At 42.5% G+C, this 17,368-nt stretch overlaps 1 protein-coding gene across 1 annotated transcript in view; it reads right to left on the minus strand.

Annotated features, from left to right (window-relative positions):
* Window positions 1–488: 488 nt before the first annotated feature.
* The window catches only part of Sfl (N-deacetylase and N-sulfotransferase sfl), a 230,607-nt gene continuing 213,727 nt past the window's right edge, over window positions 489–17,368 (minus strand). The window contains exons 6-13 of the mRNA XM_076806140.1: window positions 7,959–8,302; window positions 6,185–6,473; window positions 5,687–5,815; window positions 5,429–5,611; window positions 4,718–4,938; window positions 4,004–4,282; window positions 3,446–3,743; window positions 489–3,158 (exon numbers count right to left, since the gene is read on the minus strand). Of these exons, the coding sequence (XP_076662255.1) occupies window positions 3,048–3,158; window positions 3,446–3,743; window positions 4,004–4,282; window positions 4,718–4,938; window positions 5,429–5,611; window positions 5,687–5,815; window positions 6,185–6,473; window positions 7,959–8,302 (1,854 nt within the window). The 3' untranslated portion in view covers window positions 489–3,047. The remainder of the gene's footprint in view (window positions 3,159–3,445; window positions 3,744–4,003; window positions 4,283–4,717; window positions 4,939–5,428; window positions 5,612–5,686; window positions 5,816–6,184; window positions 6,474–7,958; window positions 8,303–17,368) is intronic.

The following is a 17,368-nucleotide window of genomic DNA, read 5'->3' on the forward strand; positions in this document are numbered from 1 at the left end:
ACTCTAGAGATCCGACGTCGCGGTACACAATGATACTGACACTGTATATACAATACTTGGTAAAATGGCACGATTCGACGAAAAAACAGATCAATCGCTTAGTTACGTGAGATATCATCGTCTTGCTCGTTTCACTATCATTTTTTTTGTATATTATATTAACAATGAACTTTGTACATGATTCGTTAACCGTTTTTTACGTGACACAGTACAACGGCAGTATAAAAATGAAAATAAAATATACAAGGGGTAACAAAACACGTTCGTACGACAGCGTCTATAAGTGTAGAAACCGGGTTTTTTTTTTATCCTCCCGTGAAGTATCGTACGCGATCGAATAAGAATTGTGTCGCGATTTAGAAACTCGCTTTGGCCCATAGTTTACGGATTTCGTAACGTTTGCGTTACAATTTTTATTTGTTTCCTTTTATTTATTTATTTATTTTGAAATTTGTGCTCTTTTTCGCTCAACCCTCGCAAATCGGACGATTTTGAAAGACCTTCTAGCAAATTCTCAAATATAATTTTGCCAAGTTGCATCGATCGTTTTTTTTTGGAGATATTCGATTATTAGTGGAAAATTGGAGGTACACACCTGGGACTTGAAAAATAGGTGACACCTTTGCAACGGTGGGTCAAAACAGACCCAGACACCGCTGTCCGAGGGTTACACAATGATTTTCCGTCACCCTGATACGACAATTTCGAACGAGTCTTCGTGAAACAAGCCAAACGCGTTCCAAGATCCAAATGGTGTCGCTCGTTTGCTGCGAGTGTGACACGGCACGTTTTATGTTGTTATAATTTTGCAACAACATTATGTTAAATTGTTAAAATTATTCAGTTACCCTTAAAACATTCATTATTTGTTCAAGAGTTATTCAATAGTTCGCTGCAAATGTTCAGCAAGAGTCATGTACATGACCATCGATGAAATTGTAAATCTAAATGAAATATTTATAACGATAAAAAAAAAGTGGTAGTATTGTAGTAACAATGTTGTTCAGATGATTGCTAAAAAGGAAACGTTTAACAAGATCCATGTGTAAATATTTCATCAAAAAAGTCATAAGTTCAAACACTACACTGTTAACAAGAAAGAAAAAATGAGAAACTGTGATCATATATTTACAGCAATACACTGTAACAACGATATTAATAGAATTGTTAGAAAAAACTATCTAACAAGAGTCGTGTATATTATTTCATCAATGAAGTTATAAATTCAATAGAGAGATTGTTAACAATAAAAAAAAAAAGTAGAAACCGTGTGATTTCGGATTTCATTTTGCAGTAACATCGTAATGTCACGATATTCGAAACATTTCATAAAACCTCAGTACAACTCACGTTGTCGAATAAAATGTACAACTAAAATATGTAATTTTCTGTACGGCTAACTAAAAAAATTGATCGTCGCAGCAAACAAACGACCGGAAGAAAATCTGACCACCGATATCGACAACTGCTCAGTCCGACGGGCTAAAATCGATCGTAAACAAACGCAGGTAGCTAATCGATCGTATACAAGGTGTAACAAAGACAATATTAACTGATATGCATTCAACAAATTGCGATCGCCACGATTAACCGATCCCGTGGCCAACGAGATGATCCACGAGGAGTGCATTCGCTATAGGACACGCCTACGTACAATCAGGTATTAAAGTCTCGAAAAAACCGATGCCTTTAACAACGAGAACACACTCCCCTACCGTGGAACATAGGATTCATCGTGTAAACCATAGCTGCGTGTCTCGCACGTGACGATAGCGATTATTGCAAATAGGCTGTTATCACCTCCCCTCCGAAAAAGATTGATCGGGAACGATCGCGTCGTTGAGATCGTTCCCCTAAATTTCTCTCACAGTGTTAAGTCATTTTATGGTACACCTACGATCACATCGAAAATGGTACGATACATAAATGTACAAACGGACGCGATCTCTCATCTCTCTCACTCTCTCTCTCTCTTTCTGTTTCTCTTTCATTCATACACGCACACTTTTTCATCGATCTTCTCTCTCCATCGTCGGTACCAAGAATAGTATTGTCAAAATATACATAGAATCATCATTATCGTTTCCTTCAATACGCTTACGCCAACGAGAATTAATGTACATCGGTGTGTATGTTCATGTTCGCGTGTCAGTGTGTTTGCGCTCTCGCGTTTCTGTGTGTGTGTGTGTTTGTCTCCGAGAGGTAAGTGGGCGGGAGTGAAGCTCGAGGAATCCCGGAGGTCTCTTACTCGCGGAAAATGATCCTGCAATTAGTGCCAGGAGTGAAGGACAGGCGGACTTGATTTGGTGATCAATCCGCGGGAAACATCAACGCTCGATCTATCTCATGGATCACCCTCGTGAGGAAATAAATCTCTTGAAACATTGTAACACGATTTGGACAGATCTTGTCTCTCACAGTGGTCATCGTCATTTCCCTGGAGGATCGTCGCCCCTCGCCTCGCCCGCGGGATCATCGATGATCTTTACCACTTGAACCCGGAGAAAGCAAAGTCCCCGATGGATCCTCCGCGTCCGCGCCTCGTTACCAAAATATTGATTTTTATCAAATGAAACGCGCCGCGATCGTGGATTTCGGGGTGAAATTAGGAATCCTTTCGTCCCTCGGTTTTCCATAGTAAACGATCAGAGTTGATCGGGATCGGCGGACGACGACGGCGCCGGAGTTGACGATCGCCTCCTTCGCGAGGGAACAACGATGACGATAATAATACATAACGTTAATAATAGCGCTATTAACAACGATCGACGGCCACTGTCACCGTGAAACCGTTCTTCACTTTTTTTTTTTCAATTTCTTTTTTCATAGTTGACTAGCTTCTCGCAGGCTGCCCCCATCGATTTAGGCCAATCCACCGGGACCTAGGCCTGTTGTGGTCCTTCTCTAGAGGATCTCGAGTCCAGTGGAGAGCGATCAGTGTACTTTACAAATGTATTTTACAGGTCCTCCGCCAGGAGACGGTGGATCTCGTTCATCGTCGAGATCAGGAGCGCCGAAACGGTGTCGTTTCAAGTGATCGACGTTTGCTAGGTCATCACAGTGTCCGTGAGGTCCTCCTTCAGCCATTGTGGGATCGTACGCAGTCCCAGTCGCTTCAACAATTTCACTAGGGCCGTGTTGTGGGACAAATAATACCTCTGCAAAGAGATTAACGCGTCAGACCACCTCTTCTATTCGCATAGCACTTTTTGGGTCAGGAAGGAACCTTCGACTTGGGATTTGGAAAATTCTTCTGGGCTGTGGTTATGACAAGGACTTCTGGAAAGTGGTTCTGGAACTCTAAATGAGTACTGAATCATTGGTATTAATGTTTGTGCAAAATAAGAATCGTCTGCATCGATTACAAATGATTATTTGTAAATTTCAGTAGACTCTTCAGGACAGGACTCGGGACAACGAACACCCCACCAAATTCTCCACTCACCTGCAACAACTTATAGGACTTGTCCTCCATGGGAGGGTACTGTCTGCCTTTGCTCTTCCCGAGGCATTTGGTCCGATCCTCATTGGTAACCTGGCAGAAGAATCCTTTCTTCGGGTCGTACCTCAGATGCGACGAATAATTGAACGCCGGCGTGATCTTGAGGAACCTCTGCAGCTCGTGCAGCGTCTCGACAGGGTTCTGTCTGAGTTGTTCACCGTCTATGATGTGCAACTGCTGAGGCGGATAATAGGAGAGCCATCGTTCCAGATGCTGAGCGTATTTTCCAGGATTTAAACACCTGCGATGCAAGAAGCGAGACTGTCAGCATCCTCCCCTTCGCTGGGATTAACATTTTGGGGGTCGCGCAGTCTACAACCCTTTTCGACGGAAACCGCGATCTACATTCTCATTAGCAATTTAAATTCTACTTCTACGCTTCGGGGTCGCTTTGAGACAGGCCAATATTATTGCCACCGCTAAAATACCCTCTTCCGGTGATTCGTTATTCCGTCTAGGCTCGTTAACTGTACTCGCATAACTGTTTCCGAGCAAACTCACCTGTTCCTGAGGTCTCGGAGGGGCTTCGGAGCTGTGTCGCTCGCGGTGATCACCGAGTGAAAGGAATAATTGTTTGCCACCGGGTCCCCGTGGACCCTGGTGTGCTGGTACCACGAGTAAGCCCTTCTCGCAGGTGACAGGAGAATAGTTATCAATTTCGCTTTAGGCAGAAGGGCGTGAGCCCTTCGTGGTACCAGCTCGCCGTCGAAGTAGGTGGCGGATTTTTCGAACAGGTACCTCGAACTCTCGTTCTTCGATGCCGGGAAGAAGCTCATGTACCTGAAAAAGTTATACAAGCATGTAGATTAATTTTGTACGAAGTTAGCAACAACTACGGATGTTTTTCGTTTATGGCAAAATTGTGTGGGCGGGAGGCAAAATACTGGAGACATTAGAAGAATTTTAGAATGCGAACGAAGAGAAGACATCAATTTCTAATTAACCCCTGTTTGTTGCAATGAATGCAGTTTTACAACATTTCAAATACAATTAGAACATTTGGCTCTATGTGAAAAATTGTTGAGTTTGTAAAAAGCCTGTTAAATGATGCTAACACGAGGTAATTTATGCCACAATAGCAAAGATAAATAGCAGAAGAATAAAATAGTACAAGAAAAATGACGTAACGAATGAACGTTCGGGTATTGTGAGCAACATGTATAAACAATCGAATCGATCAACTCCGTCGTACAGGATTCCAGGTTCCGCGCTTACCAGTCCAGCCCCTTGTAATAATTTTTCCCATTAAAGAACTGGATCTCTTCAAACGTGTCCGGACTCGGCAAGTTGCTGCTTATTGCTGGGTGAATGGACAGGAAAGTGTAGAGAGCTGTGGTGCCGGTTTTTTGGGGGCCGATTACCAGGAACCTCGGCAGCTGATCGCAGGTTTTGTTCCGCGACCAGATCTTCTGGTGCCTTTGGTCGTCGCAGGGATTCTGTCATGGAAAACAATGTCAGACTACATCATGAACAACGCGGTATCTCCTCGTTGGAGACTCAAACGTTTGAATAAGCTGTGCATTCATCATTAGACTGCGGATCTTTCTGCATTTATCGTACGTGCAAATTTCTAAAAAACAAGGAGGGGGGTGTATCCATCAGAATAGGATTTTTATGTTATTTTTACTGCAGTAGTTTATCCTTTTAGAAAATGAACAATTCGTTTATGAGATTCGAATAATTTATTCAAGAGCTAGTAACGGCTGCTACCTCGCTATAAGCGAGTCACTAGCTTATATCGAGGGAGCATGGACCAGAAGTGTTCTACAAATTTTTACATTTCTGGAACACTCGATCCCTTCACATACAGGGAAAACAAACATTGTAAAATGTGTTGAACTAACTGTCTAACAGTATTATCTTTTTCTCAACTTGCTTTCAGATATTTATTTTTCCCTTCGTTATCGTAGCAAGCGAAGAACTTACGCCCCAAACAGGATCAGACTCTTCAGGGTAAAGTTGAAAGTAACGTTCAGCTAGTTGAAGCGGTGGCGCACTGGACAGCCTCAAGTTCGTCCAACATTGAATGAATTTGATCACCGATTCGAAGGTGTACAGTGCCAGACGATCGTTCCCATAGTTCGACATGTGTGTCATAAAAATATTGATCTGCAAGGAGCAATCGTTAAATGTTACAACCAAATATTGAACAGGAGACAAAGCTGCCGATGTTATAATACTTACAGGATTGTGAACGATGGTCTGAAACAGTTCTCCACCCTGTATCAATTTGTCGAGCTTGTCCCTCCCGCCTGGGTATCTATCGATGAAGATCGTGTGCGTGAAAAGGCCACAGGTCTGCCTCGGTAGAACCTGAAGTGGAACAAAAATAGTCCATTAATATCCCAGAATTGCAAACACTGCAGTGCTACACTATCAGCTGGTATTTAATGGTCCTTTGAAATCAGAAATAAATAATTCAGAGAAATAAAGTAATAAATAAATTATTACTGACGAAATCTTCAGCAGTACAGCACAGTGTCGCCAGATGAGGGGAGGGAGCGCGAATCGAGGGGAAAAAGTTACCCCCTCTCTCTCTCAGTACCGGAGTATGATGGCGTTCCTGCACAACAGGGACGGAACGCGTCACGTGACCCGACCGAAAGGGGAAATTCGAGGGGGGGGGGGACAAGTCTTGATCTGGCAACTCTGAGTGCAGCATCGAGTGAACGCTGAACGTACCATAATGTTACGATGAATGAACCCGCGCCTCAACCGAGCGGGCCTCAGATGAGGATACTCTTCCGTGCTGGTGACCTTGATGTTCCACACCCTTTTCCAAGCCTCGTACAGCCCTTCGTGGACCGGATAGACGCCGGAATGATGAGGACTTACGCTGTATCCGCTTCCGGTCGGGATCCCGTGGTCCTTCGCGAACTGTTTGTTCAACGCCATGTCCAGCTGCAGATGCGTTACATTCTCGTAGAGGTGGGGCTGCTGATGGTTCCACATGTGAGAAAACCACGTGAATCTGCAATTCAGAACCGGAGACTCGTTGCATATTTAAAATCCGCAATGCGACTTTTCGGATACGAGCTTTCCCGCGCAACCGGACACGGCTGCCCTAAACTAAACCGTTAGACACTATTCGAAATCTCTACCCGGAAAACGAAGTCTCTGATCAAACGATACGTGGGTCTGTTACAACTTCTCCTCTCGTTCTCCGTCGCACTTTATTCGCAAATCATTGCGCACTGTTACAATCAGTTTGAACCAAAAGCTAATTGTTGCTTTTAATTGCAATTTTTCCGGCTGAAATATTGATTCAATTTTTGGTTTTAATTGGATATTTTCCCGTTGAAATATTAACTGAAGTTACGTTTGTAATTGGAATTTTTCTTGCTGAAATATTAATTCAAGTTTTGCTTTTAATTGCACTTTCCTCCGGCTGAAATATTAATTCAAGTTTTGTGTTTAATTGGAACTTTTCCTGCTGAAAGATTGATGTTGTACAATGCACATTGAAAAATATAAATATGTTTAAAGTTCCTGAACCGTGCATGAGGATTAAACTAGGAAAATTGGTTAATCCGTTTAAAAAATTTTCAGATTGCCCGACACACTGTACATTTTAGAAGAAAATGGAAATATTATTTTTCTACAACTGTGTTCGTCAATTTTAGACTTTTTTATTCAAACGAAACAATTCTCCCAGTGGACCCAATACAAACATTAACAAACTAATAGCAGAAAAATGTCTATCACAGGGATGGGCATTTTTCACTGTCCCTTTCCAGTAAGCGCCATCACTGTGCGTAAGATGCGCACGAAAGAGAGGTTGGTGGGAGAAGCAGGCGTTTGAGGGGCCCCTACCATGCCCATCACTGGTCTATGGTATCAGCATACGGAAAAATTCCATAAAATTGTAGCAATGTAATCAATCGATCCAAAATTGCATTTATCACAATGCTTATTTTCCTAGCTGTTTTAGATCCTACAAGACCTAATGAACTTTGGTATACCGAACTCTATGAAGACAGAAATTAATATTTGAAGGTGGCCAGCTATCGAGTTACAACTATCGACAGAAATTGATGTTCAAAAATGAACGAAAAATTTCGTCACAGTTATATGACGGCAGAAATAAATCTCTAAAGAAGTTATTTGCCTAACGTGACAGTCGAAGGGTTAATCAGGAAAATGACTCACAGTAACATACTATCTTTTATTTTCCCGTTAAAATTCCGACGAAATTGCTCGAAGACGAATAAATTCGTTAACGAGCTCTGCGGTAAAACATCGTAGAAGGCAATGAAGTTCGAATCGGCTCGGATTTCACAGCAGAACGCGCATCGCGAGGATTAATTGAAAGATAAAGTTGCAGAACAGGTCACCGTGGCGCGCGACCCAGTCGAATATTTATCGCCGGCTCGAACGAAAGTTTACCGGGTGGGCCGTGCGCGCTGTCGTTACCTTTCATTGTATCCTCGTAAATGGGTACAACAGTATCACGCACCTGTCGACGTTCTCCAGCAGCATGTCGTCCCCGAGATTCTCCTCGGCGGTGCCATGATGGAAGTACTTCCCGGAAAACCCCAAGTTGAATTTAAAGCCGGGAACCAACGCTTGGATCTTCTGCTGGGTGGCCAGCAACGCCATCACGTCGTCCTTCCTCAGCCTGGTGCCTTTCTCGCCGACGAATATGTCGTCCACGTCCACCAGGATCATGCGATTCAGGCTCAGGCTCAACTGGCCGTGCGATAAGTACGACAGCGAGTCGAGCAACAGCAGATTGTGCAGCCAGAATCGCAGTCCGCCGCCGAAAAACACCCGCTGGATCCCGTCGTATCTGCCGTGATCCTGCGGAAAATATAATTAACGCGTTGGCTTCTAATTTTGATCTGCATAGTTATCCCAGCTGATCGTTTTTCCCAGGCTTTTCAGCACAAGAAATTCTCACAACACTTTGCTCGTCAGATTCTTAGGTTTGAATATTTTTATTTAATTTTGAATTTATTTCCAACCATCTTAGAGACAGAATTGTTCGCAATCAAAACTATTTGGAGATGCAATGCATGATATCTATGTTTTAAAAAAATCCTCATACCTCGTGTACCAGGCAGGCAATGCAGGAAAATTGCAGTATATTCATCTGATTGAATCACGAACTTATTGCGCAGCGGTTATTAGGCTCGCAAAATGATTTACACCCTTCTTACACGCAAGTAAAGAGCAACTTATGCGTGTTCTAGTATTCGTGGTAATAAGAGAACACCTATCATTTTTTCGAATAGTTTCATTTTTGATCTGTTTCAATGGTAACGGATTGCAGGAATATTTCCACTAAAACGGGATTCGCGGAGTTCGATCGAACAGGAAACAACGTTTATTTACAAAAGAAATCGAGGTCCGATTTAGGCGGTGGATTCCGCTGTTTCAAGCGTACCCGGTGGAATGCGAGTGCTAATCTGCTTTTGTCTGATCAGAGAGCAGTTATGTTTGATCGAACCCTGCAATCGTGATTCCCGCCGGCATTCTGAGTCGACCTGAAATCCCTCTGGTCGCAAATTAAACCGATATTTTCAGTTACACCGGAATAAATCTGCGAGAACGTGCACATTTTATTCCGCAATGATCAATTTTTCAAGAGATCGTCTCTTGAACTATAAACGCAAAAATAAATCTCGGAATACAAATTACAGAGGTGCTAATTTGCTTTGGCATGATCACAGAGCAGTTATGTTTGATTAAAGCTACCAGTCGCGGTTTGACTGGCATTCTGCATCATGTTACAATCCCGCTGTTGGTAATTAAACAGATACATTCGCTCCGACATTTACATTTCCGTTTGCAGCTATCTTTTTTAGAAATCTTTTGACAATTTTGTACATTTTCCCTGCGAATTAAGAGATTTTTTAAGTACTGCAGAAATATTAAAATACAATTTACAGAGGAACTAATTTTTATCTGATCAGTGAGCAATGTCGCAAATGTCGAGCAAATTGAGCCGGATTCCCATTGTTCGTAATTAAACAGATATTTTCAGTCACAATGGGATAAAGCAGCGACTGCGTTCAACATTTACATGTTCATCTTCATTTATTATTATCAGTCACAATCGGATACAAAAACGACTGCATTCTACATTTACATTTTCATTTAATTATTATTTTTCAATCTTATAAATTTTTCTTTATCATTAAAAGACTGTCAAGTTATCGCAGAAAGAAATCTCAAAGCACCAGTTAGAGTAAGGGTAAATTACTGCTACTGTTAAATAAAGGTAATTACTGTGCCTATATTAATTATGCTTATTTTTAAAGCGTAATAAATATTTAAAAAGAGATACATGACATATATATTAACTGATTTTAATGACAAAAAAAAATATAATATCTCTTTTTTAATATTCGTTATGCTTTAAAACTAAGTATAATTAATGTAGACACAGTAATTGGTACTTTTGCAGTGTTGCTAAACGTATAATTGTAATTTTCAAACCTCGGTACTTCACAGTAAGTTTCGTACATTCATACAAATGGCTCTAACAAATTAATCACACCCTGAACAATCTTGGTTTCCCTATCATTCTAAATCAACCTAAAATCACACCATTCATAATTAAATACCTATCTCCATCTGCATCCATCATTTTCACTCTAATCAATTTCCCCATCGAATTAAAACACCATCTTTCGAAATGGCATAAAAGGAAACCTGAAAACCCATTTCGCAGAGAAACAAAGTCTCCCGAGCACGAGTATGTACAACATAATTCCACTCCATCAGACTTAACGTCGCATTAAATCGCCCCGTACACCGCCCACTAATTTCATAAAAGTAACTCCGGCCACTGGTTTCGTATATCAAGCATGTATACACGTTTATTTTTTCTCTCGCTCGGCTCGTTAAAGTCATTTCCGCGAAACGCAGACAGCGAAAGGAGCGGCGAACGTAAACAAGAGGCATCGATCACCGGGGGTTCGATCACCGTGAAACGGGAATTGTTTATCGGCTGGCGGAGGTGTATGTATTGCCTATCCGCGATCTCGTTTTACTTCTGCTGGACGCGGAAAACGACGCTCACGCGAACGTTAATGGGCGCCGATGCTTATCGATCACCTGGCCGCGTGTTAATTTCGAAGATGTTTTACGTTAGCGCGTTCCCCCGACACCGATAACACTCTGTAATAGCTCTATTTTCTCCGACGAGCAAGACCTCGAACACCCGAGGCAATTCTTGAACTAGCGACGCTTATCGCGAACATTTACTTCCGGGCGTTACCAAAATGGTGGCATTGATAGTGCAGATCGGTGATAGAACCACCATTCCGCTCGTTTCTGTTTCCTTCTATGGGCGGGGGCTAGCGAACGTGCAGATTTAAAAAATAAACAAGATAAAACTGAATAAATCGGCAAACATTTCTAATATTCTTTTACTAAAGACAAAATGGTAAGTTTTTGTATGTCGATGAGGATCGACGGTTCCTTCTTCTACAAACGGGGGCTAGAGAACGTGCAGATTTAAAAAATAAAAGAGATAAAACTGAATAAATCGGTAGACATTTCTAATATCTTTTTACTAAGGACAAAATGGTAAGTTTTTATATGTCGATGAGGATCGACGGTTCCACTCGTTTCTGTTTCCTCCTTCTACGAACGGGGGCTAGAGAACGTGGATATTTAAAATAATAAAGGAGATAAAACTAGATAAATCGGCAAACATTTCTAATATTCTTTTACTAAAGACAAAATGGTAAATTTTTATATGTCGATGAGGATCGACGGTTCCACACGTTTCTGTTTCCTTTTTCTACAAACGGGGGCTAGAGAACGTGCAGATTTAAAAAATAAAAGAGATAAAACTGAATAAATCGGTAGACATTTCTAATATCTTTTTACTAAGGACAAAATGGTAAATTTTTATATGTCGATGAGGATCGACGGTTCCACTCGTTTCTGTTTCCTTTTTCTACGAACGGGGGCTGGAGAACGTGGATATTTAAAAAAATAAAGGAGATAAAACTGAATAAATCGGCACACATTTCTAATATTTTTTTACTAAATACAAAATGATAAGTTTTTATATGTCGATGAGGATCGACGGTTCTACTCGTTCCTGTTTCCTTTTTCTACGAACGGGAGCTAGAGAACGTGGAGATTTAAAAAATAAAGGAGATAAAACTGAATAAATCGGCAAACATTTCTAATATTTGTTTACTAAATACAAAATGGTAAGTTTTTGTATGTCGATGTGGATCGACGGTTCCACTAGTTTCTGTTTCCTCCTTCTACGCCTCTCACGAGGCCCTTGTATCTTGCAATTAACGCAGACGGTTTTGTCATTTCGCATAAAAATCTGCTGATCGTACAGCAAAAACCTGATACTCCACTCGTTTCCCCAAATTCTCGAAAGAATCGCAGCCACGAACAGCAACCGTAAATTGAATAATCGCGGGGCAGCATGGGCAAAGTCAATACCGCGAAGAGGGATCAACAAAGGTAAGAACGATAGTATAAAAGTGGCCCTTGACCCAGTCCCTCGGGGCTTAGGCGGCTTTCAAATTAGTAGCCGTCTCGCAATCGCGAAAATTCTCGAGATCCGAAGACAATCTCTGCGATCCGACCAGCAAACTCCGCTCCAAACACATTTATGCTTGCTCCGGCTTCCGCATCGCATTCTTAGCCGGTACGTCTCTATTTACCCACGATAAAGACTTAAATTCCTCCGGGCAGCCGGCTCGAGGGCAAGTTAATGGACAAAATCAATCTAAAGTTAGTATCCGCGGAATCTGTAGTACCGTGGCAATCTACAGAAAGAGAGAGAGAGAGAGAGAGAGAGAGAGAACCTGTTCAAAATCAGGGAGACCGACTGGGTCGTTTTCGTCGTGGTCCATTCTCCTTTGAGAATCCTTTGGAAAAAGTTCGATTGGATCGCGCGGGTCCGAGAGCCGAATGCACCGGACAGTGGGGGAGGGGGGGGGGTGGCTTATCTTGCGCATCGGCCGCATCAGAGGTTGCATCGGCCGGCAGGACATATCCCTCGGACGGGGCTCTCGATGCAAGATAATCCTGGCAATTTGTTAATTGCATTGTTACCGGCAGGGACTCTCAGCCGACGCCGCGTTTACGAAACGATTGGCGGACGGAGCTTGTTAGCAGTAAATAACAATAATAATCTCGCTGATAACCCCATTACACGGCCGCGGCGGCCGAGCCCCAGAACCGGGGATTCACGGATCCCAGCCAGTCAGTTAATTAAATCAGAAGCCAATCAGCCGTTCGTTCATTCGATTAATGGGCATCGGCGCAAGCTGCTTCATTTGCCGCCATTCTGCGCCCGACGGTTTATATTTCGTTCACAGGACACGCCTCGGACCCACGCCGCGAAACGCATCCTTGATGAACGCTCGACGAGAAGAGACGCGCTTCGATCAGCGGCGAACGTGTTACGACGCGATCATGCTGTTTGACTCGCGCAGGAAACTAACGCCGATCATTGGGCTTCGAGTTGTTTCAGTATATGGGCAATCATCGGAATTATCCACCTCCGAAGAGTTTAAAAAGCGAAGCTGAAACGGTATTAAATTCGACTAGGGTAAGGGAACCAATTACTGTGGGGGTACCAATTACTGTGCCTGTACCAATTATACTTATTTTCAAAGCATGATAAATATTAAGGAAAAAATATATTATATTAACTGACTCTAATGAAACAAATGTAATACTACCTCTTTTTTAATATTCACTATGCTTTAAAAGTCAAGTAGAGTGAATTCTCGATATATGTCAACAACGCAGGACATACACGAGCCTTGCGCCTCCTCACGGGCTATACCCCGAGGTTGGATAATTCCGCGACGTTTATTATCCAAGCCTTGACGACATATATAGAGAATTCATTGTAATTGGGTCCGTTACCCCACAATTTTAAAAATAGTCTCTAGTCCATACCTTAGGGATGAAACTGTACTTAAAGAAGTATTTTAGACAGACAAATTGCAAGTACCCTAAGTATCAATTACGCCACATTTTGGGAAGCCATCGACGATTAAACTTACAATCTAACATCTTCGGGGGATCATATCTATCTCACTTTTTGCACAGCACTCTGGGAGCCAAGGAGCCCTCGAACAACCCCAGCACCAGGTCGCTATCCTGATTGTACAGTTCCGAAATTTATTTCCGGCAGACCGCCGCTAGGGTGCCGGCTGCCCTAAATTTAAGTACCCAAGTGTCTCCGAAGTAGCAATATTCCCTGCGCCGCAAGTTTCCAGAATTTGTCAAGCGGACGGTGGCAAGAGAGGGGCGGAGAGGGGGAGGGGGGAAGTTGACCTACCCTCTCGCAGTAGTTTGAAAATATTTCATCAAGGCCGACGTAGCAGCAGTTTAAGCCGTACGTTTCGCCAGACCGTGTCTGGATTGTTCGGGCAAAGTATGCGCGCGGCCTCCGCGCTCGCGTCTTTGTCGACGAAGTAATAATGGCGGATATGGTAGATCAGGCTGGCGGATGGAGTTATGAGAATTTTTGTTGCCTTCCAGACTCCCGGACGACGGAACGAAATCTCAATCTTCCGGCTCGCTGAAACGGTAAGGGATGACCATTTCCTGATGTCTTCCGAAACATTGGCCATTCTGCATTTTTTCAGAAGGTACTTTGGAAGAGCAACACCATTCTTTAGGACCTTGAGAAAATTAGCCTTCAAAGGAAGTATCTTAAAATTCCTAGTTTTCGTCTCCTCAATTCACAAGGTTCCTTTAGTAAAATTTTGAGGAGCGTGTAGAAAAATAATTTTTCTTATTGTTCTTTAAGAAGCTTGAAAATGTACGGTCAAACCCGTTTTTGTGCGGGATATAAACGCCAACGGTGTTAGCATTATAACACCATTGTAATGGGGATCCCCTGCAGGGATCCAGCTTTGCAACAAACTGGAAAAGCATTTTCTTAAAATAGATAACAATTCCGAAAGGAGTTCGAAATTCCAAAAAGAGCTTCGATCGTGTAGCTGATCAAACGACCGTCGTCGTCGTTATCACTGACTTCATGCTAACAAAAAATAAATCAACTCTAATATCTTCAAGTGACGAAAGCGATTTTGAACCAGTTCATCACAAGAAGATCCGCGTTTTGGACTACGAAGAGTGCTATTGAATTGTGTGCATTTTGAAAATTTCTCCATGTTTTAAATGAGAAATTAAATTTTTTAAAAATGTTTCCATGTGTAATTTAAATATTTATTTCGTTCGGAAAGCACTTTCTCACTATTTCGTAAATCTTTGACATATTTTCTAAGTGAGACTTTTTTTATGCGATCCTTCTCAAAAAATTTTCATTAATATGTTGTAAAATATTATTTGTTGTAGCTATTTATGCAGTTTCTGAATATTTTGTTTATGCGGTCCTTATCTACCGCACAAAAATAGGTTTAACTGTATAGCTTTGTAATTACCAGAAGAAGAGACTATAGTAGACGGAAAAGTGCTTGGAGGACGTCGAAGGACGATTCACTCAGAAATACTTGTATAAATAAATTACAGGACGAATATTAATTGCTACATCGCGGAAACCGGTTTAAAGCAACGTAAGTTACAAAATGACTTAAGAAATCGCCTCTTACAGAGCTGAAGAGCTGAATATCAGATAAGTCAGGTACGAACGCTTTTATAAATGAACCCCCGGGCTAAGTATTAATTACTCCACTATGAAAATTAGCTTGAAATCGATAACGCTGGTAAAACGACTGGAAAAAAAATCATATTTTTCAATCTGGAGAGTAGAATATTTGATAAGTCAGTACCTGAGGGACGTAGAAGAATGAACGACTACCCAGAAACGCTTCTATTCATGAACTACGGGTAACGAATTAATTACACCATCTTGAAAGCTAGCTTGAGAGCTACAGCAGTTATAAAACGTCTTGCAAAAATTAATTTGCCACGTAGAAGAACCGAATGCTACATAGATAAGCTCCTGATTGATGTAGAAGGGTTACGATCGTGCAGAAACGATTCTATTCATGAACTGTGGACTAAGTATTAACGATATCATTGTAAAAATTAATTTCTTAGACAGAATTGTCGAATATTAGAAAAATATGCATTCACAAGACGTAGGAGAATAACTAGACTGCGCATTTCTATGCATTTATGACAAAAATGAATGGGTGTAATTTTAAGAACATCAGAAGAACTTAAAAATACTGTTATATTATTTCCAACCTGTTAAACATACAAAGGAGGAATTAAAATTTTTATTTCACCCCAGTTTGTTGTAATTCTGGTAATTCTAATTTTTATTTCGCATAAAGATCCGCAGTCTAATGATCACCCAAGAATACTTCTACAAATGAACCAAGCACTAATTATAATTTGCTGCACAATTAAAACCGCCTCTATGACGTACGCGCCGTACACCTCTGTTGGCCGGGTTGCCGCATTTTAGGCGGCTTTTTAATTCTGAGTAACTAAAAAATGAAGTCGGAATCACAATTTTTTATTCTCCATTTCCTTCTCATATTCTCACGGTGAACCAAATTTTAAATTTTCACGCTGTATTGCCTACAGAACGACCTGCAGAAATTAATTTTCCAAATAGAACAACCGGAGCCGCTTCTGAAAGCGAACCACGTGCTAATCGCGAATTACTTTACAGTGGAAATGGCCTTGAAATGTGCATCATCGACAAAACGACCAGTAAAAATAAATCTCCCGAGAAGCCTATCAGCGAAACAACTACCGATAAAGTCTCGGAAGGCGGGAACGATCATTCCCAAAAGCGGCCCGACAAATGAACCCCAAGACTAACTATGAATTGCTACTGAAAACTGGCTTAGCAGCAACGTTCCCCGTAAGATGACCCGTAAAGCCAGCTAGCAAAGCCGAGGAGCGGACAAATACCAGGGAATAGGGGATGGAAGTGGCTATAAAGCAGGCATCTAATGAAAAATTTCGCAAAGGCGTGCCGGTAACGAGCTCCGTGGAGGCGGGTAGAAGCGAATGAATCGAGAGGATCGCAGCCGGATGATATCACGTCCGAGCTGTTTGTTTCGTCAGCTTGTTCCGCGCGTTTCCGGTCCGCTTTCCGAGCGAAAGGAGACTCGGTCTTTCGCGAAAGGGATTCGTCCTGCGTCGCTCGAGCTTCTTGGCCCGCGAATCTTCGCGACACGGCTGTCTAGGGCTTTGCATTTTCGCGATCTATAGATCACGTGCTCCCATCCGGCGTGCGCTCACTTCCGGCAGGGGCCTTTAGTGCCGTGGAATCTCGCAATCGCGAATTCCTCCGCGAATGTAAACGCCCGGCTGGAACAGCTTTACGGATTGTTCCATTCTCTCTCTCTCTCTCTCTCTCTCTCTCTCTCTCTCTCTCTCCCGATTCGTCCGGAGCAGACCTTCCGCCTCTGTTTACCCCGTCCATTTTTCTTCTTCTTAATATTCCCCGCGCAATCTCTCGCTGTCTCCATTCTTCCCGCTTTTTATTGCGCCCTCGCCCTTACCTAATTTGCATTAGTTCGCGCCCGCTCCTTCTGCCCCCCATCTTGTTTATTCCTGCTTCGAGATCTTCTTCTCTCGCTGTCTCTCCTTCACTTGCTCTGCCCCGTTCGATCCCCTACAGCTACCGGCTCCATCATTTTTCTTCTTGATAGCATTCTTATTCGCTGATGTCCGCCAGTCCCGCGCGGTTATTCCGATTTCGCATTCAACCGTTCCGGGGACTTTATTATGCGATCCTTTGACGTTATGCTCACTGCTGCTGGCTCCCGCCGGCGGAATTGCGAAGTCGCGAGGTCATTGCCGCGGTTTCTGCATCCGTTTCTTCGGCGACGCACATTTTCGCTTAATGAGATGCAGGATCATTCTGCTTCTCGAGGATCAGACGATCGACGTCTCCAAACGTTCACATTCGGTTTTTCCTCCGAGACTCATTCT

The sequence above is a fragment of the Halictus rubicundus genome, chromosome 2 (genome assembly GCF_050948215.1).
Source record: "Halictus rubicundus isolate RS-2024b chromosome 2, iyHalRubi1_principal, whole genome shotgun sequence".
Taxonomy (NCBI): domain Eukaryota; kingdom Metazoa; phylum Arthropoda; class Insecta; order Hymenoptera; family Halictidae; genus Halictus; species Halictus rubicundus.